Source organism: Xenopus tropicalis, chromosome 3 (genome assembly GCF_000004195.4).
Source record: "Xenopus tropicalis strain Nigerian chromosome 3, UCB_Xtro_10.0, whole genome shotgun sequence".
In the NCBI taxonomy this organism is placed as follows: Eukaryota; Metazoa; Chordata; class Amphibia; order Anura; family Pipidae; genus Xenopus; species Xenopus tropicalis.
The window spans coordinates 84,500-111,104 of NC_030679.2; the positions used below are offsets into that span (position 1 = coordinate 84,500).

At 47.7% G+C, this 26,605-nt stretch overlaps 1 protein-coding gene across 3 annotated transcripts in view; it reads left to right on the top strand.

Annotated features, from left to right (window-relative positions):
- The first annotated feature begins 4,136 nt into the window (after nucleotides 1-4,136).
- ptpro (protein tyrosine phosphatase, receptor type O) overlaps nucleotides 4,137-26,605 on the top strand; it is a 57,317-nt gene continuing 34,848 nt past the window's right edge. For 2 of the 3 annotated variants that reach the window (XM_031897598.1, XM_031897599.1), the window contains exons 1-9: nucleotides 4,137-4,416; nucleotides 10,756-11,029; nucleotides 13,847-14,005; nucleotides 14,717-14,869; nucleotides 17,571-18,005; nucleotides 19,191-19,352; nucleotides 20,104-20,294; nucleotides 21,516-21,636; nucleotides 26,169-26,362. In XM_031897598.1, coding sequence (XP_031753458.1) covers nucleotides 4,372-4,416; nucleotides 10,756-11,029; nucleotides 13,847-14,005; nucleotides 14,717-14,869; nucleotides 17,571-18,005; nucleotides 19,191-19,352; nucleotides 20,104-20,294; nucleotides 21,516-21,636; nucleotides 26,169-26,362 — 1,734 coding nt within the window. In that variant the 5' untranslated portion in view covers nucleotides 4,137-4,371. 3 annotated transcript variants of the gene reach the window in all.

Here is a 26,605-nt window from a genome sequence, read left to right on the forward strand (position 1 = left end):
CAGCTATTACTTTAGACTTTGGCGTGCCTCCACCCAGGGTAGGGATAGAATGAACTATAACTCCCCTCCTGGGACCTTAATACTGTACTGCAGTGTGGGGACTCCCAACACTCCTGGCACCTTGCCCCCTCCCTGGGGTAGTTGCTTACCAGGCAGGTGGATCCTCCAGATATGCAGAGACAGAACACTGGATTGATGTTTAACCAGTGGAACTTATTTATTGTCACAGATGTATCAGACAGGCAGGTTACACACAGGAGCAATGAGACAGTCAGGGTATACTCCCTCTTCCTTAAGAGACCCTCTCTCCACGAGATATTAGCAGTACTACACGCCAGATGATTCCCTTTAGGGGTTCCCCCCGGTACTTCTCGCCAGAAGCCCCTCTCTAGGGCACTTCCCGGTACTCCCGCCAAGCGGACACCCCCTCAGCAGACCTCACCCCGGTACTTCCACTTAGATACCCCTGGATCAGGCTAATCTCCTATACTTAACACTTTATACCCTGACTCCAGCTATGAGTGCTGGTGGATCTTAATCCATTACACCTCCTGTCGGGGCCACGCTGCCCAACTAGATAACCTGTCTCCCACTCCTAGAGTGGTCTATAACAATTCTCTAACTGTCTAATGCTAACCTGTGGTATACCTCTTATCCAAGAGGGGTCCCAGGCTGAAAGACCTCAAGGCACATGGCTGCACAACTTTATATACTGTGTGCACCCTGTGGCCTAACTATTGAACTGCAGGGAAGCTAAATCCCAGTTAACCCTTATAGTACCAAACCACCCAAGGTGTCCCACTACTAGGTGTTACCCTCCCTTGGGGTCTATCCTGGGGGCAACCATCCTAGGGGACCCAAATTTTGGGGAACCCTACATAAGGAATAAAAATAACAATAAAACATGAGCCTCACAGAGTAATAGATTTTTGGCTGCCGGGGTCAGTGACCCCCATTTGAAAGCTGGAAAGAGTCAGAAGAAGAAGGGAAATAATTCAAAAACTATAAAAGATAAAAAATGAAGACCAACAGAAAAGTTTGTTAGAATTTGCCATTCTATAACGTATCTCGTTAGGGAATGTTTGTAGTTTCTTTTATAAATAAAAGGCCACAATGACATAAGCTTAGTTCTAGATTTGGACCCAAACTTAAACAGCACCCTCATTCATGTTGGCAGTGCCAGGCTTAGATGGTCAATAGGGTAGTGCGTCAGCCAAGCCAGTAGTTCTTTGGTTTGTGTTAGTATTTCCATTCTGGGGTGGTTGATTGGCTCAGTTTACTTTATAATTTTGAAAGGCTATACTGTATGTCAGGGTTTTCAATTTCAACTTTCTTCTACTGCTTTCCATTCCCAAATGAACAGACAAATGGAGAGAACCAATCAGACACTGGGGCAGTATCTTTGCTGGTTTCCCTCTTATGTAAAAGATAATTGGTCTCTGCATTTTTAAAGGAGACAATTCCAAGTACAGGCATGGGATACGTTATCCAGAAAGCTCCAAATTAAACAATTCCATCCTCCATTTTAATAAAATAATTCTAATTTTTAAATATGATTTAATTTTTCTCTGTAGGAATAAAACAGCATCTATTTGTTTTCAGCTAAGATATAATTAATACTCAATGGAGGCAAAACAATCCTTTTGGGTGTATTTAATGTTTAAATGATTTTTCAGTAAACTTAAGGTATGGCCATCCAAATGATGAAGAGACCCCTTTATTATTATATATAGCGCCGATGTATTTTGCATCTCTATATAAAGATTACCGTATATATACTCCAGTATAAGCCGATCCGAATATAAGCCGAGGTACCTAATTTTACCTAAGAAAACTGGAAAAACTTATTGACTCGAGTATAAGCCTAGGGTGGGAAATGCAGCTGCTACTGCTAAGTTTTAATAATCAAAATAAATACCAATACAATTACATTAATTGAGGCATCAGTGGGGTATATGTTTTTCAATATTTATTTTAAAGAAAAACAGTAAACTAGCTCTATAAGTGGAGAAGAGGGTCAACAAAAACAACAGGCACTGGAGGGTCTGGTTGTGGGGGGGCCTAATTTGCACACAAAGGACAGAGGGTGCTAGTCTGGAGGGACCCATGGCACCCAAGTCAAGTATAAGCCGAGGGTGACTTTTTCAGCACATTTTGGGTGCTGAAAAACTAGGCTTATACTCGAGTATATACAGTACATATAATTTCCTCTGTCTCTGTTCAGACTAGGGAAGCCACAACATTATTAAACCTCACTGTGCTGAATAAAGCTGAGCCAGAAACAAAGAGCACCCAAAGCAAAGTTACAGCCATCACTATTCCCCCCCCCCCCCCGCCCGCCCTACTTGCCAACTGGCAAACCCCAGAGGGGCTGCTTTATAGAACGGTATATGTAGTCTCTATTTATTGGGCTTCTGACTAATTGCTGAAATGCTGAAGCCTATTTTATATTTAAGTCTGGACTTGCCTAGTGCCCCCCACCCCCCATTGTGCTGCCTACCCCTAGTTCCCACCCTGCACTGAACTGCTATATCCCAGCAGCCCCTGTGACTAACGCACAACCCTGTATCTCTCCTTGTGTGGGGGGCTTCTCATGCCCCCATCACACATTCTGCCCCTCTCTATTAGCCCCCTGCAACAGGCACTCGAAGAAATGATCCCAGATCCGGCATCAGCTTGACCCCAGGTGTTTTCTGCTGTACCCAAAATTTAAAGGGGTTGCTCACCTCTGAGTTAACTTTTAGTATGATGTTGAGAGTGCTATTCATCATTTGTCTTCATTATTATTTGTAGTTTTTTTTTGTTCTTTCAGTTTTTGTTCAGCAGCTCTCCAGTTTGGACTTTGCAGTTATCTGGTTGCTAGGGTCCAAATTACCTTAGCATCCAGGCAGTGATTTGAATGAGACACTGGTATATGAATAGGAGAGGACCCTAAACAGAAAAATAATTTTAAAAAACAATAAGAATACAACTGTAGCCTTACAGAGCAATAGATTGTGGCTGCCGGGGTCAGTGACCCCATTTGAAAGCTGCGAAGAGTTGGAAGGATAAGGCAAATCATTCAAAAACTATAACAAATAAATAATGAAGACCAACTGAAAAGTTGGAGTTGGACCCTAATATGTAAATTAGTGGAATCATGGGACAAAAATATCTGCCCCAAATAACCCTACTTTTGGTCTAAATTCACATGATTATAAGAAAAAGGTCAAATTATCATTTTTGGCACTCAGATTTGGCAGAGTTTGGCCAACCAGTGTCTGACCCTAACCCTAATAACCTAACCCCCCTAACCCCAGGGGCCCCCAGAAAACCTTAGCCCATAGGCTCACTCTCCAAACTATTTTCCCTCCTTTCCTCACCCAACCTCTTTATTCTCCAAGTCTCTTTTATTTCCATGCTAGTGCCTATCCTTCCCTCTATTTCTCCTCTTTGTTCCCATACAGAAATAGGGATGGCCATGAAGTAGGCCAAATGATCAGGGGCAGGAGGGCCCACTAATGCCTGGGCCCCCCGGGAGTTTCCCTGGTTCCTGGTGGGCCAGTCCAACACTGTGGCCAACCCTTGTTATAGAGATAAACTGGGTGCAACATACTGACCCTCCTATCTGAATTCCTGGTGTTTTTAAAGAGCACCCAACTAAATGAAACTATAAGGGCAAGGCACACAATTCGATTTTTAAAAATTACTTTTTTAAAAAAGTCGTGGCAACTAATGGGCACAGAAAATGCCCAACTGGTCGCCGCCATGTGTATATTAACCTACAGCTGCTCAGTGCTCAATTACTGTGATTGGTTGCGGCGATGTATATATTAACCTACAGCCACTAAATGAATGCGATTAGTCGCTAATTGCACGGTGTGTCTTCGCTTATAGTTTCATTTTCTTGAGCAGTTTCTCCCAGCTCAGATCTGCCAATCCTGGTGCCAACCATCCTGGTACCCAAGCCCCACATACCAGCCTCCGAGCCCACCCTAGCACCCACCTAGTCCCATCAGCACCCTTCCGCCCTGGCTGCAAACCCACTTTCCTACCGAACCCCCCATCTCAGCATTATCTGATGTAGCCCCATCTCTGCCCCCTGCACCCACCCTTCCCCGGCGCAGCTTATCTGCCTCCAACCCCCAACCATGTGACCGTGACATCACCGTGTGCCCCCCCGCATCAGCAGCAGCAGCAGCATCGGTCCCAGCCTGACAGGCAGCCGGGGAGAGGGAGGGAGGAGACCGGCCAGGATATCGCTCACACCAAGAGGATCGGCCAACCCATCGTTAACGCCAGATTCCCCTCTGATCCAACGGAGAGAGATCCGGAGCCGCTGATCCTTTCTGAGAGCGGCCGTGTCCCCGGCCCCTGCGGCCCGCCGGCATAATGATCCCCATTCTAACCTGGCTCCTCATCATCATCTTCCTGCAGGTGAGAGGGAGTATGGGGCCCTAAATCTTTATTATTCACCCCCGGCCCCAAGAATGCGATCTATATAATGACGGGCGTTATCCCTCTCCCTCCCCCTAGTCTTTTACTGAACCCCCCACTATGGGAGAAGGGACCCCTAATTTGTGCTTATAATACTGAATCCTATCCTGCTACTGACCCCTCTATTGGAGGAGAGAGACCCCCATAATATACAGCCTTTTCTACTTTATAGGGGAATGGACTCATTTCTGTCTTTATTATACAGAGCCCCCCATCCTTCTGCTCATATTATACAGCCTCCCTCATTATCTACTTACTCCTTTATAAAGGAAAGGGCCCATCTCTATATTTATTATATAGAGCCCCCCATCCTTCTGCTCATATTATACAGCCTCCCTCATTATCTACTTACTCCTTTATAAAGGAAAGGGCCCATCTCTATATTTATTATATAGAGCCCCCCATCCTTCTGCTCACCCCTCTATGGGAGGAGGGCCCGATCTGTATTCATATTATACAGCTTTCCTCATTATCTACTTACTCCTTTATAAATGAAAAGGCCCATCTCTATATTTATTATACAGAGCCCCCCATCCTTCAGCTGACCGCTCTATGGGAGGAGGGCCCGATCTGTATCCATATTATACAGCTTTCCTCATTATCTACTTACGCCTTTATAAACCAAAGGGCCCATCTCTATATTTATTATACAGAGCCCCCCATCCTTCTGCTGACCCCTCTATGGGAGGAGGGCCCGATCTGTATCCATATTATACAGCTTTCCTCATTATCTGCTTACGCCTTTATAAACCAAAGGGCCCATCTCTATATTTATTATACAGAGCACCCCCATCCTTGTGCTGACCCCTCTATGGGAGGAGGGCCCGATCTGTATCCATATTATACAGCCTCCCTCGTTATCTTCTAGGACCAATCTCTGTCTTTATTATGCAGACCTCTCCATTCTTCTGCTGGCATGTTATAATTTTGAGCTCTCTGTTGTTCTACCCACCCCATGGGAGGAGAAGGGCACCATATCCATCTTGTATTATATGGGGCTTTATTATTATATTGAACCCCTCTACTAGGGGACGAGGTGCCCATATCCACCCTTATTATACAGGGATCTAGAGCTAAGGTATTACTTGCTTTGCATTAGAGGCAAATAAAACCCCAGAGGCACTTTGTACACTCACAGTTTTAAATAAACCCTCCTATCTGAATTCCTGGTGTTTTTAAAGAGCACCCAACTAAATGAAACTATAAGGGCAAGGCACACAATTCGATTTTTAAAAATTACTTTTTTAAAAAAGTCGTGGCAACTAATGGGCACAGAAAATGCCCAACTGGTCGCCGCCATGTGTATATTAACCTACAGCTGCTCAGTGCTCAATTACTGTGATTGGTTGCGGCGATGTATATATTAACCTACAGCCACTAAATGAATGCGATTAGTCGCTAATTGCACGGTGTGCCTTCTGCTCATATTATACAGCCTCCCTCATTATCTACTTACTCCTTTATAAAGGAAAGGGCCCATCTCTATATTTATTATATAGAGCCCCCCATCCTTCTGCTCATATTATACAGCCTCCCTCATTATCTACTTACTCCTTTATAAAGGAAAGGGCCCATCTCTATATTTATTATATAGAGCCCCCCAACCTTCTGCTCACCCCTCTATGGGAGGAGGGCCCGATCTGTATTCATATTATACAGCTTTCCTCATTATCTACTTACTCCTTTATAAATGAAAAGGCCCATCTCTATATTTATTATACAGAGCCCCCCATCCTTCAGCTGACCGCTCTATGGGAGGAGGGCCCGATCTGTATCCATATTATACAGCTTTCCTCATTATCTACTTACGCCTTTATAAACCAAAGGGCCCATCTCTATATTTATTATACAGAGCCCCCCATCCTTCTGCTGACCCCTCTATGGGAGGAGGGCCCGATCTGTATCCATATTATACAGCTTTCCTCATTATCTGCTTACGCCTTTATAAACCAAAGGGCCCATCTCTATATTTATTATACAGAGCACCCCCATCCTTGTGCTGACCCCTCTATGGGAGGAGGGCCCGATCTGTATCCATATTATACAGCTTTCCTCATTATCTACTTACGCCTTTATAAACCAAAGGGCCCATCTCTATATTTATTATACAGAGCACCCCCATCCTTGTGCTGACCCCTCTATGGGAGGAGGGCCGATCTGTATCCATATTATACAGCCTCCCTCGTTATCTTCTAGGACCAATCTCTGTCTTTATTATGCAGACCTCTCCATTCTTCTGCTGGCATGTTATAATTTTGAGCTCTCTGTTGTTCTACCCACCCCATGGGAGGAGAAGGGCACCATATCCATCTTGTATTATATGGGGCTTTATTATTATATTGAACCCCTCTACTAGGGGACGAGGTGCCCATATCCACCCTTATTATACAGGGATCTAGAGCTAAGGTATTACTTGCTTTGCATTAGAGGCAAATAAAACCCCAGAGGCACTTTGTACACTCACAGTTTTAAATAAACCCACCATGCTTGGATTTGGGTGGCAGTTAGTCCTGGTTTGACCTTTCTGTTTATTTACCTGGGCACTTATGGCCACGTTAGCATAAAGGTTTCAAAACCCATTTGCTATTATATTGGATCCCAACTGGTCTGTCCTGCTTAAGAACTTCATTGGTTGATGCAGGCCCTTCCCTCTAATATTTTGATTAGGCATTGGCAGATCCAAACCTGACAGCCCACAGCCTACAGCCCACTCTCACTGTAATTCAGGACGTCAGGCAGATGAATAGGCCAGACCCAGTAGGCCAGGTAGTTGGATAACAAATTGCTCTTCACTTGTAGCAACCCATGTCTGTCCAAGCTGACCATACATGCCCAGATTTGTTTTGGCAGTTTGGCTGATTTCGACCATACTGTCCATTTATCTGGGAAGGTATGGCAAGTGATGGGGGGGGGGTTCTGTTAAAACAAATAGTCTTGCTATCCCGGTGTCTGTCCCGTTAGTTATTTGGGCAGTTTACCAATTGAAGAGTGGCCATATATGTGCCCAGCCTCTAAAACTGTCAGATAGTCCCTTTGGCTGATCTGTCTGAGTACCATGAATGGCCCCTTTAATCCTGAATGGTTACAGGTCTGTTCCTGGAAATGTTCTGATACTCTGATTGGCTATACACTGGTCTAGCCCAAAGAATGTTCTATTGCTATGACTGGCAACAAGTTGTTCTAGTCACGGCAATGTTCTAATTTGTTGTCTGACTACAGGTTGGTCTAGCCCTGTGAGTTTAACATACATAGTTGGGTAGTTTGGCGGGTAGTTAAGTTGGGTTGAAAAAAGACCAAAGTCCATCAAGTGCTAATGCTCTGATTGGCTGCAGGTTGGTCTAGCCCTTTTTGTGTTTAAATGATCTGATTGGCTGCAGGTTAGTGTAGCCCTTTGATTGGTTGTGGTAATGTCAAATAGAGTTCTACATGCTTGATTTAAGTGAGGTTCAGAGTCGGACTGGCTACTATGTGGGCCCAGGGCACTCCTGGTGTTCTGGGGGCCCAATCTGACCCTCTCTCATGGTCTCATGGAACCTGTGGGGTCGGTTTGATTGTGTTACTTTGTACTTGTGAGTTTGTTCCCCACTTCTGTGTGAGGTGAAGAATTGACGGGCCGGGGGGGGGGGTTCATTCACTCACTTACAGTTATTTAGATTCCACTTATGCAATGTCCATTCGGCACAGGAGTCGGATCAGCACATTCCTGGAAGCCAAGAATTTGTCTGTTGAGCCCTCGGTGCCTGATAACTAATAAAACTGCCCTAACTGCCCATGGTTCAGCCTGAGTCAGATGAGGGCAGATTTATTCATATACAGTGCTTGGTACAGTATTTATAGGGTTAATAGTGAGCTCTGCTGATTGGCGCGGGGGCATGAAGGTTTCGAGGGGTGGTTCTGCTTCTTTTCTTACATTTACCCTCAGTGATACAGAGTGACCCGTCCAGATCCCATCGCAACTTGGTCCTGGGACCCAGTTTGGCTGATTGGTTTCTTCTTAGATGTCCTGGCCCAGACATTGGCAGCTGTTACTGGCAGTTATTTTGCATGTAATACTCTGTAATCCATGAATGTAACTGTGTCATCCGTGTGTAACTAGGTAATCCATGCGTGTATCTATGTAATCCGTCATGTAGGGATTGCTGGTGATTTCTGGAAATCTCCTTTGGTGCCGGAGAGCGGATGTGCCGGTATTGCGGCTGTATTAGGTCCAATTGTAGGAGATTAAACATCAGGCAAGAAATGCGACCAACGTGTAATCCCCTTGTGCTCTCAAAAGTGAAATCCTGTAATGTGTAGATTATGGCACTGCAGAGAGCAATGGTTCCACTATACATGTTGGCTTAGGGGCCCTAGTGCTGGGATACATGTTGGCTTAGGGGCCCTAGTGCTGAGATACATGTTGGGTTAGGGGCCCTAGTGCTGGGATACATGTTGGGTTAGGGGCCCTAGTGCTGGGATACATGTTGGGTTAGGGGCCCTAGTGCTGGGATACATGTTGGGTTAGGGGCCCTAGTGCTGGGATACATGTTGGGTTAGGGGCCCTAGTGCTGGGATACATGCTGGGTTAGGGGCCCTAGTGCTGGGATACATGTTGGGTTAGGGGCCCTAGTGCTGGGATACATGTTGGGTTAGGGGCCCTAGTGCTGGGATACATGTTGGGTTAGGGGCCCTAGTGCTGGGATACATGTTGGGTTAGGGGCCCTAGTGCTGGGATACATGCTGGCTTAGGGGCCCTAGTGCTGGGATACATGCTGGCTTAGGGGCCCTAGTGCTGGGATACATGCTGGCTTAGGGGCCCTAGTGCTGGGATACATGCTGGCTTAGGGGCCCTAGTGCTGGGATACATGTTGGCTTAGGGGCCCTAGTGCTGGGATACATGTTGGCTTAGGGGCCCTAGTGCTGGGATACATGTTGTCTTAGGGGCCCTAGTGCTGGGATACATGTTGGCTTAGGGGCCCTAGTGCTGGGATACATGTTGGCTTAGGGGCCCTAGTGCTGGGATACATGTTGGCTTAGGGGCCCTAGTGCTGGGATACATGCTGGCTTAGGGGCCCTAGTGCTGGGATACATGCTGGCTTAGGGGCCCTAGTGCTGGGATACATGCTGGCTTAGGGGCCCTAGTGCTGGGATACATGCTGGCTTAGGGGCCCTAGTGCTGGGATACATGCTGGCTTAGGGGCCCTAGTGCTGGGATACATGTTGGCTTAGGGGCCCTAGTGCTGGGATACATGTTGTCTTAGGGGCCCTAGTGCTGGGATACATGCTGGCTTAGGGGCCCTAGTGCTGGGATACATGCTGGCTTAGGGGCCCTAGTGCTGGGATACATGTTGGCTTAGGGGTCCTAGTGCTGGGATACATGTTGGCTTAGGGGCCCTAGTGCTGGGATACATGTTGGCTTAGGGGCCCTAGTGCTGGGATACATGTTGGCTTAGGGGCCCTAGTGCTGGGATACATGTTGGCTTAGGGGCCCTAGTGCTGGGATACATGCTGGGCTGGGGGCAGTGACCCCCATTTGAATGCTGCAAGGACTTAGAAGAAGGCATAGGAATGGGGAATTCTATAACAATCAAAACGTTAGCGTGAAGGTGAACTGCCCCTTTAAGAAACCCCACCACAACAAAAATCAGGAGTTTGGCTTCACAGGAAACAGGACAAATATTAGGGTTATATCAAATATATAGTGTTTCTGTTCCTGCTGTAACTAAACCTGTAAATTAGTTATTTCAGGGTTCTGTGCCCAGAGCTGCAGTGTCAGCAGCAAAGTTTCATGAAAAGAAAACAAGAAACAGGCGAAAGCAGCAAGGAAAGGGTTATCCAACAGGCACGGGGGTCCGTCAGGCTCCATACAGCTCAGAGTACCCACCCTGTGTTTGCTTAGCCTGGGGGGTGGCAATGGGGTCATTGCTTAATTAAACCAGAGGGAGTCTCCCCCATTTCTCTGCCATTGAGGGGGTCATTGCTTAATTAAACCAGAGGGAGTCTCCCCCATTTCTCTGCCATTGAGGGGGTGTTACTTAATTAAACCAGAGGAAGTCTCCCCCCTCTCTCTGCCATTGAGGGGGTGTTGCTTAATTAAACCAGAGGGAGTCTCCCCCATTTCTCTGCCATTGAGGGGGTGTTGCTCAGACTCAGTGTATATTGCTGGCTCATCCAATCATTTGCCGAGGTTGCGGAATTGCCTAAAGATCCTGCAGATTTGGGCAAACGTATCCCTGTGAGTAGAAAAGTGTAACTGTAGGAGTTGGACCCCCTTACTCTCTCCATGTTGTTGTTTCTCAGGACGGATCAACGTTTCAGGTCGCACTCACCCAGGACAACTGTCTGGTTATTTCTCTGGAATCTCCCGACGTCCTCAGCACCAAGTCTGTGTATCTGGTGAAGATAACCGGCGAGTCCAAGAATTACTTCTTCCAGTTTGAAGAGTTTAACAGCACGTTGCCCAGTCCCCTGGTGTTTAATGCCACTTATCATGGTCTCTATTACATTATAACTCTCATTGCCGTCAACTCCAACATGGCGTCTCGCTCCATTAAATCTATCACCGTGTTGACCAGTAAGTATTGTCCCTCCTATGCGCCTGTGATAGAATAGGGCCCCTTTGTCTGTGTGTGATTGGCTAAAACCATAAGGTATAGGCAATATTTACAGTCGCATACTAGACCAATGAACTTGCAATCAGCATATTGGTTTTTAAACATGGCAAGCCAAGGCAGCATTTGATTTCACACAGCTTTAGGGGTGCCACCTTTGCTCTGAATGGCAGATTTGCACTCACAGCTTTAAGGGTGCCACCTTTGCTCTGAATGGCAGATTTGCACTCACAGCTTTAGGGGTGCCACCTTTGCTCTGAATGGCAGATTTGCACTCACAGGTTTAGGGGTGCCACCTTTGCTCTGAATGGCAGATTTGCACTCACAGCTTTAGGGGTGCCACCTTTGCTCTGAATGGCAGATTTGCACTCACAGGTTTAGGGGTGCCACCTTTGCTCTGAATGGCAGATTTGCACTCACAGCTTTAGGGGTGCCACCTTTGCTCTGAATGGCAGATTTGCACTCACAGCTTTAGGGGTGCCACCTTTGCTCTGAATGGCAGATTTGCACTCACAGCTTTAGGGGTGCCACCTTTGCTCTGAATGACATGCCATGGCAGATTTGCACTCACAGCTTTAGGGGTGCCACCTTTGCTCTAATGACATGCCATGGCAGATTTGCACTCACAGCTTTAGGGGTGCCACTATTGCTCTAAATGACAGGCCATGGCAGATTTGCACTCACAGCTTTAGGGGTGCCACTATTGCTCTAAATGACAGGCCATGGCAGATTTGCACTCACAGCTTTAGGGGTGCCACTATTGCTCTAAATGACAGGCCATGGCAGATTTGCACTCACAGCTTTAGGGGTGCCACTATTGCTCTAAATGACATGCCATGGCAGATTTGCACTCACAGCTTTAGGGGTGCCACTATTGCTCTAATGACATGCCATGGCAGATTTGCACTCACAGCTTTAGGGGTGCCACCTTTGCTCTGAATGACAGATTTGCACTCACAGCTTTAGGGGTGCCACCTTTGCTCTAATGACATACCATGGCAGATTTGCACTCACAGCTTTAGGGGTGCCACCTTTGCTCTGAATGGCAGATTTGCACTCACAGCTTTAGGGGTGCCACCTTTGCTCTAATAACATACCATGGCAGATTTGCACTCACAGCTTTAGGGGTGCCCACCTTTGCTCTGAATGGCAGATTTGCACTCACAGCTTTAGGGGTGCCACCTTTGCTCTGAATGGCAGATTTGCACTCACAGCTTTAGGGGTGCCACCTTTGCTCTGAATGGCAGATTTGCACTCACAGCTTTAGGGGTGCCACCTTTGCTCTGAATGGCAGATTTGCACTCACAGCTTTAGGGGTGCCACCTTTGCTCTGAATGGCAGATTTGCACTCACAGCTTTAGGGGTGCCACCTTTGCTCTAAATGGCAGATTTGCACTCACAGCTTTAGGGGTGCCACCTTTGCTCTGAATGGCAGATTTGCACTCACAGCTTTAGGGGTGCCCACCTTTGCTCTGAATGGCAGATTTGCACTCACAGCTTTAGGGGTGCCACCTTTGCTCTGAATGACATGCCATGGCAGATTTGCACTCACAGCTTTAGGGGTGCCACTATTGCTCTAATGACATGCCATGGCAGATTTGCACTCACAGCTTTAGGGGTGCCACTATTGCTCTAATGACATGCCATGGCAGATTTGCACTCACAGCTTTAGGGGTGCCACCTTTGCTCTGAATGGCAGATTTGCACTCACAGCTTTAGGGGTGCCACCTTTGCTCTGAATGGCAGATTTGATTTCACACAGCTTTAGGGGTGCCACCTTTGCTCTGAATGGCAGATTTGCACTCACAGCTTTAGGGGTGCCCACCTTTGCTCTGAATGGCAGATTTGCACTCACAGCTTTAGGGGTGCCCACCTTTGCTCTGAATGGCAGATTTGCACTCACAGCTTTAAGGGTGCCACCTTTGCTCTAAATGGCAGATTTGCACTCACAGCTTTAGGGGTGCCACCTTTGCTCTGAATGACATGCCATGGCAGATTTGCACTCACAGCTTTAGGGGTGCCACTATTGCTCTGAATGACATGCCATGGCAGATTTGCACTCACAGCTTTAGGGGTGCCACTATTGCTCTAATGAAATGCCATGGCAGATTTGCACTCACAGCTTTAGGGGTGCCCACCTTTGCTCTGAATGACAGATTTGCACTCACAGCTTTAGGGGTGCCACCTTTGCTCTGAATGGCAGATTTGATTTCACACAGCTTTAGGGGTGCCACCTTTGCTCTGAATGGCAGATTTGCACTCACAGCTTTAGGGGTGCCCACCTTTGCTCTGAATGGCAGATTTGCACTCACAGCTTTAGGGGTGCCACCTTTGCTCTGAATGGCAGATTTGCACTCACAGCTTTAGGGGTGCCACCTTTGCTCTGAATGGCAGATTTGCACTCACAGCTTTAGGGGTGCCCACCTTTGCTCTGAATGACAGATTTGCACTCACAGCTTTAGGGGTGCCACCTTTGCTCTGAATGGCAGATTTGATTTCACACAGCTTTAGGGGTGCCACCTTTGCTCTGAATGGCAGATTTGCACTCACAGCTTTAGGGGTGCCCACCTTTGCTCTGAATGGCAGATTTGCACTCACAGCTTTAGGGGTGCCACCTTTGCTCTGAATGGCAGATTTGCACTCACAGCTTTAGGGGTGCCCACCTTTGCTCTGAATGAGTGGGACTTGTATAAATGCCATTATGGTTATGCAGTAGGAAATGAAATATGTGTTTTTTTACCCAAAGAGATCATATGCTGTGTTCTTTTTCTTCAACCCAGAACCCCTTCCTGTGAGCCACGTAGTCATTCATGACTATAGACCCTCTCCCCAGACTGGAGTAGTCTTTGAAGTACAATACCCAGAAAAATTCAACGTCTTCTCAAGAGTTAATATAAGTTACTGGGAAGGCAGCCATTTCCGCACTGTGTTATATAAAGGTAAGCCAAACAAAGAGGCTTTTCCTGCTCATCTTTGCCCCCCCCCCCCCCCCCCCCCCCCCGTGGTCCCGTTTTCTTTCTGAGGCAAAACTTTTCCTAAGACTTTTATGGCATTGCAAGTTGTGTCATTGACAATAAGAAACACAAAGCAGGGCTCATTACAAATGGGTTGGCACAAGAACTGGAGGGCAATACCGTACAGCCTCTAGATTGCTCTAAAATCCTAGTGCTTGCAATCTACACTCCATGCCCAGTGCACGTAACTCCTTCTCAAGGCCCATGGCTTGGCACCCTCAGGCACCCCTTCTTGCATGCCACGATAACATTATGTAGGTTTGATAAAGGGCCAGAGAGGCCCAGAACGTTGCCTTGTTTGTATCTACAAGTGGAGCCAATAAAGCACCTTTGAAACACTAATTCTATTTGTGCTACAGTGAACCTTGATTCTATGGGCAAGACTATAGCGAAGGAAATGCTTGGTGTGTGCACGTGGATGCCCATGAACTGCCCAATACATGCAGGCACAAGTCTCATTGATACAAATAAAAGGAATTTTTTGTGACCAAAAAAAAAGTTTCTGAAACTCTCCCTCAGTGTATGAGGAGGTCCAGAAACTTCTGCTAATGCCTATATAATAGTCGAAATGTTTCCCACCAATAAAACCCTAATGGTTTCATAATTGAATATTGAATAGGTCGTCTTTATTTGCAGATTTCTTCAAGGGCAAAACTGTTTTCAATCACTGGCTGCCTGGCACGTGCTATGGAAATATAACTCTACAGCTCGTGTCTGAGGCCTCATTCAACAAAAGTACCTTGGTGGAATATAGTGGAGTTGGCCATCGCCCACAGTTCCACCGGACAGGTAAGAACTTAGAAGCAAAAAGTTGGCTTTTCACTCTTCTGGGTCTGCAGGGAGGGTCTAAGAGCAGGCGCAAGATTGTGATGTGGTGCCTTTCCCTTAAGTTCTGTGTGCTAAGAGATAACAGAACAGAATGAGAACATGGATCCATCATGCCTTGTTACCACTGTGCAGGCTGGTGGTGGGGGTGTAATGGTGTGGGGGATGTTGGCACACTTTAGGCCCCTTAGTGCCAATTGGGCATCGTTTAAATGCCACGGCCTACCTGAGCATTGTTTCTGCCCATGTCCATCCCTTTATGACCACCATGTACCCTCTGATGGCTACTCCCAGCAGGATAATGCCCCATGTCCATCCCTTTATGACCACCATGTACCCTCTGATGGCTACTTCCAGCAGGATAATGCCCCATGTCACAAAGCTCGAATCATTCCAAATTGGTTTCCTGAACCTGACAATGAGTTCACTGTACTAAAATGGCCCCCACAGTCCCCAGATCCCAAGCCAATAGAGCATCTTTGGGATGTGGTGGAACGGGAGCTTTGTGCCCTGGATGTGCATCCCGCAAATCTCCACCAACTGCAAGATGCTATCCTATCAATATGGGCCAACATTTCTACAGAATGCTTTCAGCCCCTTGTTGGATCAATGCCACGTAGAATTAAGGCAGTTCTGAAGGCGAAAGGGGGTCAAACACCGTATTAGTATGGTGTTCCTAATAATCCTTTTGGTGTGTGTAGATATGGAGGACCTTGCCCCTAGAGCTTACAGTCTAAGTGAGTGGGTAACTTAAAGACAGTGTAATGTAATAAGACAAATAAGATGGTGGCGGGTACTGCTATGCCCCAGGATTGGGCCATGCTAGTGTTCCAGGAGGTAGTTTAGGAATCTAGGGAGTCTTTTCAATCCCAGCATCTAAACAGGGGCAGGATCCACAGCTCAGGAGAATCTGGTAGCTATAGTACATAAGGCTAATGCCATCAGTTGATCTGCAGGCGTCTGTGCCCAGGGTCACTGCCTCGGCCTTGGTGCAGACTCAACAAATCTCCAAAGAACGCCATATTGCCTGAGAATGTGGAAAGAGGTATGTTTAAGCAGTTACCAGGGAGCGCTGCATGCAGGGTGCATTATGTGTGGCAATTCCAACAAATCTGCAGGGGCAGTTATTGTCAGGCACTTCATTGCCTGTGGGGGAGGAGTTTTCCCACCGTGCCATCAGGTGCCAACTTGCTTGTATATAGGGTTAGTGATAGGACAGTTTCATGTGGCTATTCCGTGTCTACTGTTCTGTGTCTGCTGTTCCGTGTCTGCTGTTCCGTGTCTACTGTTCCGTGTCTACTGTTCCGCGTCTACTGTTCCGCGTCTACTGTTCCGCGTCTACTGTTCCGCGTCTACTGTTCCGCGTCTACTGTTCCGCGTCTACTTTTCTGTGTCTACTGCTCCGTGTCTACTGTTCCGTGTCTACTGTTCCGCGTCTACTGTTCTGCGTCTACTGTTCCGCGTCTACTGTTCCGCGTCTACTGTTCCGTGTCTACTGTTCCGTCTGCCATATGCGGGTTCCACGCAGGATGATTCGACTGCAGAGGGTTTTCAATAAATGAGGCAACTGGACAGCAAACTGGCAAATACAGTTTCACATTGATAAATGCAGTCTTACAATCTGAATGCTGGTTGCTCATTAAATGGCGTTTGGGAACTAAGAAGTTTGGGTACTGAGAATACTTGGGGGTTTACCACATATAATCGAGTATAAGCCAATCCGAATATAAGCCGAGGTACCTAATTTTACCTAAGAAAACTTGAAAAAACATATTGACTCGAGTATAAGCCTAGGGTGGGAAATGCAGCTACTAATAATCAAAATAAATACCAATAGAATTACATTAAATGAGTGGGGTATATGTTTTTAAATATTTATTTAAACAGTAAACTAGCTCTAGTGGAGAAGAGCGTCAACAAAAACAATATGGTATCAATGATGCTACCTTAAGAGTACTACCCCCTTAGCTCTATCAGCAACCAAGCTAAAACACAAAGAGTTAAAATCCTTCAAAACTATATATAGTTTATATTGAATATAAAGTGCAATGTCTAGTGTAGAATGGGGCAGGTGAGGATGGGAGATGAAGATGAATTTGGGAGTGGGCCATGGCACTGGGGGGTCTGGTTGCGGGGGGGGCCTAATTTGCACACAAAGGAGAGAGGGTGCTAGTCTGGGGGGACCCATGGCACCCGACTGGTATAAGCCAAAGGTGACTTTTTCAGCACATTTTGGGTGCTGAAAAACTAGGCTTATACTCGAGTATATACAGTATTTTGGATAATAAGCTTTGCCATGCTGGGCAATATCAGTCTGTAGGGGCATGTATGGGCTACGGCCAAGAGGGGCCAACGCTTTGGGAGGGAATTTTGTTTGTGAACAATGAAAATTGTGAAAATGGTGAAAATGGGTTCTTTACTGTGAAATTCCTACTGAGTCCGAGATAGCATATTCCCCTTATTGCCTTTAGGAGGGGCCTGAATGTGTTTTAGGGTAAATATCCTGGTCTGCACTTGTGCTTGTGTGTATGTGTCTGTATGTACAGTATAAAATATAAAGGAAAGCAAATGAACGAAAGCAGTGTAATGATCATATTATATATATATATATATATAAAGGACATTTCTGTGCTGCATGTTCTAATAGATTGTTTTCTTTGTTTAGTGCCTTTCCCACCCAGAAATATATCTGTACAGATATTAAGGCTAAACCTCAGCTTTACTGATTTGCTTAATGGAAAGAATAATGAAGATTCTTTGAAGAAATATCAAGATTTTACAGAGCCAGAAAGCTCCGCAGAAATGTTTGAGGATCAGAATGAAAGATCAACGTTCCCTTCACTTTACAACTCAACTGACCCCCAGTACAAAAATAACACTTTACCTGAAGCCACATCTCAGCCTTTTTGGTGGGCCAATGAGACCCTCCCGCCAGACACTGATGGGTTCGTGAATGGGGTGCTCCCTGACTATGAAGACCCCCCAGTAGGAAGTTCTGTGCCCAATTCCTCTTCCTTGAGCTTCAAGTTGCTGATCTCCTGGCTGCCCCCAAAAGCTCCCACCGCATATGATGGTTTCAACATTTACATATTCAGAGATGGTATGTGTACCCCCTACTGTAAATTATAAGGATATTAGCAGTCACTGAGGGGTTCTGTGCCATATAAAGGCGCTGAGTTATACAGGGAACTCTGAGTATCACTCATGTATTATAAGGGGTAATGTACCCCCTACTGTAAATGATAAGGATATTAGCAGTCACTGAGGGGTTCTGTGCCCCCCATATAAAGGCACAAGGCTGCAGGCTGAGTTATACAGGGAACTCTGAGTATCACTCATGTATTATAAGGGATAATGTACCCCCTACTGTAAATGATAAGGATATTAGCAGTCACTGAGGGGTTCTGTGCCCCCCATATAAAGGCACAAGGCTGCAGGCTGAGTTATACAGGGAACTCTGAGTATCACTCATGTATTATAAGGGATAATGTACCCCCTACTGTAAATGATAAGGATATTAGCAGTCACTGAGGGGTTCTGTGCCCATATAAAGGCATAAGGGTGCAGGCTGAGTTATACAGGGAACTCTGAGTATCACTCATGTATTATAAGGGATAATGTACCCCCTACTGTAAATGATAAGGATATTAGCAGTCACTGAGGGGTTCTGTGCCCATATAAAGGCACAAGGCTGCAGGCTGAGTTATACAGGGAACTCTGAGTATCACTCATGTATTATAAGGGGTAATGTACCCCCTACTGTAAATGATAAGGATATTAGCAGTCACTGAGGGGTTCTGTGCCCCCCATATAAAGGCACAAGGCTGCAGGCTGAGTTATACAGGGAACTCTGAGTATCACTCATGTATTATAAGGGATAATGTACCCCCTACTGTAAATGATAAGGATATTAGCAGTCACTGAGGGGTTCTGTGCCCCCCATATAAAGGCACAAGGCTGCAGGCTGAGTTATACAGGGAACTCTGAGTATCACTCATGTATTATAAGGGATAATGTACCCCCTACTGTAAATGATAAGGATATTAGCAGTCACTGAGGGGTTCTGTGCCCATATAAAGGCACAAGGCTGCAGGCTGAGTTATACAGGGAACTCTGAGTATCACTCATGTATTATAAGGGATAATGTACCCCCTACTGTAAATGATAAGGATATTAGCAGTCACTGAGGGGTTCTGTGCCCATATAAAGGCACAAGGCTGCAGGCTGAGTTATACAGTATGTTTGTGTGCTTACATGTAGGATTGTCTCTGTGTTTGTATTTAAGGCAATGCCAGTGCTGTGACAGCTGTGGATGAGAGCGCCCATGAGTTTGTGGCAGAGATGAGAGAACCAGGGAAATACTGGGTGGAAATCACCTCTTTCAGCTCTACAGGATCCTGTGAGATTCGAGAAAGCAGTGCGGCTAAAGCCATTAGCTTCTACATCAGTGAGTGCAACGTGGGGGCTCGGGATCCCTAGACTGCGATTGCTCAGATATTTATCAACTTAGCACTTTGTCCATCCAGTGTTCACTTTCTGCCCCAAAGGGAAAATAATAGCTAGTTATTCGTTTACTGCCTTCCAGAATTACTGGCTTCAGCCGGAGAACTTACCCCTTGGGGTCCCCGATCAACAGAGCCGTACAAACTTCTCTTATATTCCGATGTCATAATAATAATAATCCTTGGTTTGTATGAATAATATTATTGCTATAGTAACAAGGATTTGTAAAGTGCTAACATATTCCATAGAGCTGTACAATGAGGTGCACAAATCACACATTCAGATTATGGGGCTCATTTAACTCCGTAAGCGCAAAGAGTGCAATTTTGACTGCAATTGCCTTGGGTTTTTTTTTTCCAATAATGCAGCGTTTCCCCCAGAATTCCAGAGTCATTGCAGTGACAGGGGGGTGATGCGCTTGGCGACATTGCTTTGCGCCTATCACAGTTGATTTCCCAAAATCCACAAATCAGACGCAGTTCCGCTGAAGTTTATTTAGTATAATTTCTGCCACACTTTGACAATAGAACCGCTAATGAGAGGGGTTCTATGTGCAATTGACTCTGGGCAAATTGCGGGGGCCGCGACTGCATTATATAGGGCTAGTGCCTGAAACTGGGGGTAAATGGGAGTAGATTTCATTGGTACAAACACCTCTTTCCATTGATTGGATTCCTGTGCATCTCGATCCTCAGGCCCAGCCGGCGATTGGTTGGAGGAAATGACGGAAAAACCAAGGGACGTTGCTGTGAAAATTGTGAATTCGACAACTGCTGTCGTATCGTGGGCTCCGTCTCCCAACACGAGTCCCATAGTCTCCGTCGTCTCGCTGACTTGCCCCAAGCAGAAGGAGAGCCAGAGGCTGGAAAAACATTACTGCAAAGAGGTAAAGCAGCCGCCATGATTTGGGGTGAGGGCGGAGCTATGTGCATATATAATCTGCATAGACTCATTAGCAAGCTCATTATCGTTAGGATAATCATTAAAGATCACTAAATGGCTTTGTCTAGAAAATCCAGCTAGAAGGGCTGCACTAATCTGTTTGGCACAAAGGCCCAGGGCCTATGGCGGCAAAAATCTGGGAGTGGCCCACTTGCCGCATCTGAACTGGGGACTGGGCAGAAAATTGACAGTGGTGGGGAGAGGTTTGTGTGTGTGAGTGGGTGTGTGCGAGTGAGTGGGTGTGTGCGAGTGAGTGGGTGGGTGGATGTGAGTGGGTGGGTGGGTGTGTGCGGGTGGGTGGGTGTGTGCGGGTGGGTGGGTGGGTGTGTGCGAGTAGGTCTGTGCAAGTGAGTGCGTGGGTGTGTGCGAGTGGGTGTGTCCAAGTGAGTTGGTGGATGTTAGTGGGTGGGTGGGTGTGTGCGAGTGGGTGTGTGCGAGTGAGTGAGTGGGTGGATGGATGTGGGTGGGTGTGTGCGAATGAGTGAGTGGGTGTGAGTGGGTGGGTGTGTGCGAGTGAGTGGGTGGATGTGAGTTGGTGGATGTGTGCGAATGAGTGAGTGGGTGTGTGCAAGTGAGTGGGTGGATGTGAGTGGGTGGGTGTGAGTGAGTGGGTGGGGTATGTGAGGGGGAGGGCACTGCCTAGGGGCATCTTACCTTAAAATCTGGCCCTTCAATCTGTATTTAATGGAGATGGTCCTGAATTCCCAAGTGCCCTGCTAAGGTCCCAAAACATCACGTGCCAGTCTGTAATGGCACCGTATGCAGCGTGGTGGGCAACATGCCTTCTGGGCAGCGCCACTGTATTGCTGTCTTCATGGGAAGCTTTGGCACCTGATTTTATTGGGGTGTTGGGTGGGAAGGCGCAATGCTGAGGCCCCATACAAATAAAGAACATATATAAAGTGATCCCTTCTGTACCCCAGCATACACTATATGATTGGCTTGCATACAGAGTAATGCCCAAAACTGATTCTAAACCATGTTTATGAAAAACACACAATGTTTGGGATCATAAAATCCTCAGTCTTTTTCATGGAAATACATTATAACTAATGGGATTTGTTTGGCATGAGTGATTGAGGCCACAAGGGGGCGCTGACAGACAATGTCGCAATTCTCCAGAGTCACAACTGTACATTTCTGCTTTTCTGTTTATTTCCTCCAGGTAAATTCATCCAGTAACATCATTGAAAATTTGGTTCCAGGGGCTCAATACAAAGTGGCTGTCTACTTTCAGAGGTCCCCGCTGATTGGCCCTCCCTCCAAAGCAGTTCTTTTTGCAATAGGTAAAACCTCGTTGTAATCTACTGATAAGATAATGATCTGTCCATTACATTGGCCAATGTGTGTGTGTCTGCTTGTGTTTGTGCCCCTGACCCACTATCCCTCGTGTTTGGGTGGTCTTGCCAGCTTATCTACCCGTGTATGGGCACCCCCAACGGGCCTACCTTACCGACATCTGGCAAATCGGCAGGTTTGATGATTGGCTCATTGGGCCCATATACCTGACATTTTAAACTGATGTTGCCCCCCATAGTTGGACATATGGGGAGACGATGGGCACCTTTAGGCAGAAGGTCCTATGGCTACGGAAAGGCTTTCAGACTGTTATTTAATTTGTTATTGGATTTGTTTTTTTAAAGAACTAATACTTAACGCATATATGTATGTATACTGTATATCAGTGCTGTCCAGTGCTGTCCAACTGTGGCCCCCCACCTGTCTGGCTGCTTTGATGGCTTACTCTTTTGTAAGCTTTAAATGGTATCAGTACTGTGATTAACTGCCCCCCCTGCATGGTTCTCACCTCAGATTCAGGCTGTAATCAGGCTGTATTGTTTAAATATGTAATCCCCTGTGTTGTTCACACCTTTTAATCTCTGCATTGTTCACCCCCTGCAGTGTTCACACCTCAGGCTCAGACTGTAATCACCCCCATTGTTCACTTCTTCACACCTCAGGAGCAGTAGAAACCCACAAATAATCCCTGCATACTACAAAAAGAACATATACTGAGGTGGTACTGCAATTAAAAAGTTTTTTAATATATAGTTATTGTGCAGACTGTAGGAGCAGTGCCAGCATTGTGTCACTGTAGGCTGCCTGTGTGTGCCATACACACAGGCAGCATAGGGCAAGCAGAGTATGGCACACACAGGCAGGGTAGGGAAGGCAGAGTATGGCACACACAGGCCAAGTTTGGCACAAACCAGCCAAGAATGGCACACACAGTGAAAGTATGGCACACGCAGGCAGGGTAGGGAAGGCAGAGTATGGCACACACAGGCAGGGTAGGGAAGGCAGAGTATGGCACACACAGGCAGGGTAGGGAAGGCAGAGTATGGCACACACAGGCCAAGTATGGCACAAACCAGCCAAGAATGGCACACACAGTGAAAGTATGGCACGCAGGCAGGGTAGGGCAGGCAGAGTATGGCACACACAGGCAGGGTAGGGCAGGCAGAGTATGGTACACACAGGCAGGGTAGGGCAGGCAGAGTATGGCACACACAGGTAGGGTAGGGAAGGCAGAGTATGGCACACACAAAGGCAGGGTAGGGCAGGCAGAGTATGGCACACAGGCAGGGTAGGGCAGGCAGAGTATGGCAGGTTTTTGCTGTACTACAACCATTAATATGGGTATGGTCATGTGATAACATGGGTGTGGTTTCAAGTGGGTGCAGTTTCAAAAAGGGGAGTGGTCAAAACTGGCTTCCATTATCGGCCCTCCACCACATAGGTCAGAAAAATTCCGGCCCTCGGTACAACAGAAGTTGGACAGCACTGCTGTATATTAATGGAGAATTAATGGAGAAGCTAAACAAAGAGATGGGCTAGAATGCTATATTTAATGTTTTGTGCTACTACATGACAGCCCTTTAGCAGGTGAGATATGTGGCCCCAAATATCCCCCCAGTAGCCTTTTCTTTTCTGCTGATTCTCAGGGCTGCTGGCACTTCCCTGGCACTTCCCTGGTACTTCCCTGGCATTTCCCTGGCACTTTCCTGGTACTTCCCTGGCACTTCCCTGGCACTTCCCTGGTACTTCCCTGGCACTACCCTGGCATTTCCCTGGTACTTCCCTGGCACTTCCCTGGTACTTCCCTGGCACTTCCCTGGCACTTCCCTGGCACTTCCCTGGTACTTCCCTGGTACTTCCCTGGCACTTTCCTGGCACTTCCCTGGCACTTCCCTGGTACTTCCCTGGCACTTCCCTGGCATTTCCCTGGTACTTCTCTGGCACTTCCCTGGTACTTCCCTGTCACTTCCCTGGTACTTCCCTGGCACTTCCCTGGCACTTCCCTGGTACTTCCCTGGCATTTCCCTGGCACTTTCCTGGTACTTCCCTGGCACTTCCCTGGCACTTCCCTGGTACTTCCCTGGCACTTCCCAGGGACTTCCCTGGCATTTCCCTGGCACTTTCCTGGTACTTCCCTGGCACTTCCCTGGCACTTCCCTGGCACTTCCCTGGTACTTCCCTGGCATTTCCCTGGCACTTTCCTGGTACTTCCCTGGCACTTCCCTGGCACTTCCCTGGTACTTCCCTGGCACTTCCCTGGCATTTCCCTGGTACTTCCCTGGCACTTCCCTGGTACTTCCCTGTCACTTCCCTGGCACTTCCCTGGCACTACCCTGGCATTTCCCTGGTACTTCCCTGGCACTTCCCTGGTACTTCCCTGTCACTTCCCTGGTACTTCCCTGGCACTACCCTGGCATTTCCCTGGTACTTCCCTGGCACTTCCCTGGTACTTCCCTGTCACTTCCCTGGCACTTCCCTGGCACTTCCCTGGTACTTCCCTGGTACTTCCCTGGCACTTCCCTGGCACTTCCCTGGCACTTCCCTGGTACTTCCCTGGCACTTCCCTGGCATTTCCCTGGTACTTCTCTGGTACTTCCCTGGTACTTCCCTGTCACTTCCCTGGCACTTCCCTGGTACTTCCCTGGCACTTCCCTGGCACTTCCCTGGTACTTCCCTGGCATTTCCCTGGCACTTTCCTGGTACTTCCCTGGCACTTCCCTGGTACTTCCCTGGCACTTCCCTGGTACTTCCCTGGCATTTCCCTGGCACTTCCCTGGTACTTCCCTGGCACTTCCCTGGCACTTCCCTGGTACTTCCCTGGCATTTCCCTGGCACTTTCCTGGTACTTCCCTGGCACTTCCCTGGCACTTCCCTGGTACTTCCCTGGCACTACCCTGGCATTTCCCTGGTACTTCCCTGGCACTTCCCTGGTACTTCCCTGTCACTTCCCTGGCACTTCCCTGGCACTTCCCTGGTACTTCCCTGGTACTTCCCTGGCACTTTCCTGGCACTTCCCTGGCACTTCCCTGGTACTTCCCTGGCACTTCCCTGGCATTTCCCTGGTACTTCTCTGGCACTTCCCTGGTACTTCCCTGTCACTTCCCTGGCACTTCCCTGGTACTTCCCTGGCACTTCCCTGGCACTTCCCTGGTACTTCCCTGGTACTTCCCTGGCACTTTCCTGGCACTTCCCTGGTACTTCCCTGTCACTTCCCTGGCACTTCCCTGGTACTTCCCTGGCACTTCCCTGGCACTTCCCTGGTACTTCCCTGGCACTTCCCTGGCACTTCCCTGGTACTTCCCTGGCACTTCCCTGGCACTTTCCTGGCACTTCCCTGGCACTTCCCTGGTACTTCCCTGGCACTTCCCTGGCATTTCCCTGGTACTTCTCTGGCACTTCCCTGGTACTTCCCTGTCACTTCCCTGGCACTTCCCTGGCACTTCCCTGGCACTTCCCTGGCACTTCCCTGGTACTTCCCTGGCACTTAGTTACAAAGTTACATAGGGTTGAAAAAAGACCATTGTCCATCAAGTTCAACCCATCCGAGTAAACCCAGCACACAACCAATACTAACCAATCTATACACTCACATACATAAACTATATATATACAACCAGTAATACTAACTGTAGATATTAGTATCACAATAGCCTTGGATATTCTGCTTGTTCAAAAACTCATCCAGGCCCCTCTTATAGGCATTAACAGAATCTGCCATTACCACATCTCTAGGAAGGGCCTTCCCCAACCTCACTGCCCTCACCATGAGGAACCCCCTACCCAACATCCCCCAGCAGGGCATTCCCCAACCTCCTCACTGCAGCGAGGAACCCCCTACGCTGCTTCAAATGGAAGCTCTGTTCCTCTAATCTAAAGGGGTGACCTCTGGTGCGCTGATTGTTTTTATGGGAAAAAAGAACATCCCCCAACTGCCTATAATCCCCTCTAATGTACTTGTACAGAGTAATCATGTCCCCTGTACAGAGTAATCATGTCCCCTTCCCTGGCACTTCCCTGGCACTTCCCAGGTACTTCCCTGGTACTTCCCTGGCACTTCCCTGGTACTTCCCTGGCACTTTCCTGGTACTTCCCTGGCACTTCCCTGGCACTTCCCAGGTACTTCCCTGGTACTTCCCTGGTACTTCCCTGATACTTCCCTGGCACTTTCCTGGCACTTCCCTGGCACTTTCCTGGCACTTCCCGGGTACTTCCCTGGCACTTCCCGGGTACTTCCCTGGTACTTCCCTGGTACTTCCCTGGCACTTTCCTGGCACTTCCCTGGCACTTCCCTGGCACTTTCCTGGCACTTCCCGGGTACTTCCCTGGCACTTCCCTGGCACTTTCCTGGCACTTCCCTGGTACTTCCCTGGCACTTCCCTGGCAATTCCCTGGTACTTCCCTGGCACTTCCCTGGCACTTCACTGCTGTCTCTGCAGAGCAACTAATGACTAATGCTGCTCAGGGCCCCATTCATGTCATTGAGAAGGTGTAGCTTAAAGTGATACCTGTGTTTCTATAGATCCACCTGGGGTAACGGACCTGTTGCTTTACCCCCTGGGCCCGTCGGCAGTGGTTTTGGGTTGGCGCCGGCCGTACCTCGGTGCCTTCAGGAAATACATGGTGGAAATGTTTTACTTTAATCCGGCCGCCATGTCATCAGAATGGACTCCTTACTATGAAGTAGCGGCGACTGTCTCTTTAACTGCGTCAGTGGTAACGTATCTTGTGCTCCACGTGTTCCTTGTGCTCCGCGTGTTCCTTGTGCTCCGCGTGTTCCTTGTGCTCCGCGTGTTCCGTGTGCTCCACGTGTTCCTTGTGCTCCACGTGTTCCTTTTGCTCCACGTGTTCCGCGTGCTCCACATGTTCCTTTTGCTCCACGTGTTCTGTGTGCTCCACATGTTCCTTTTGCTCCACGTGTTCCGTGTGCTCCACATGTTCCTTTTGCTCCACGTGTTC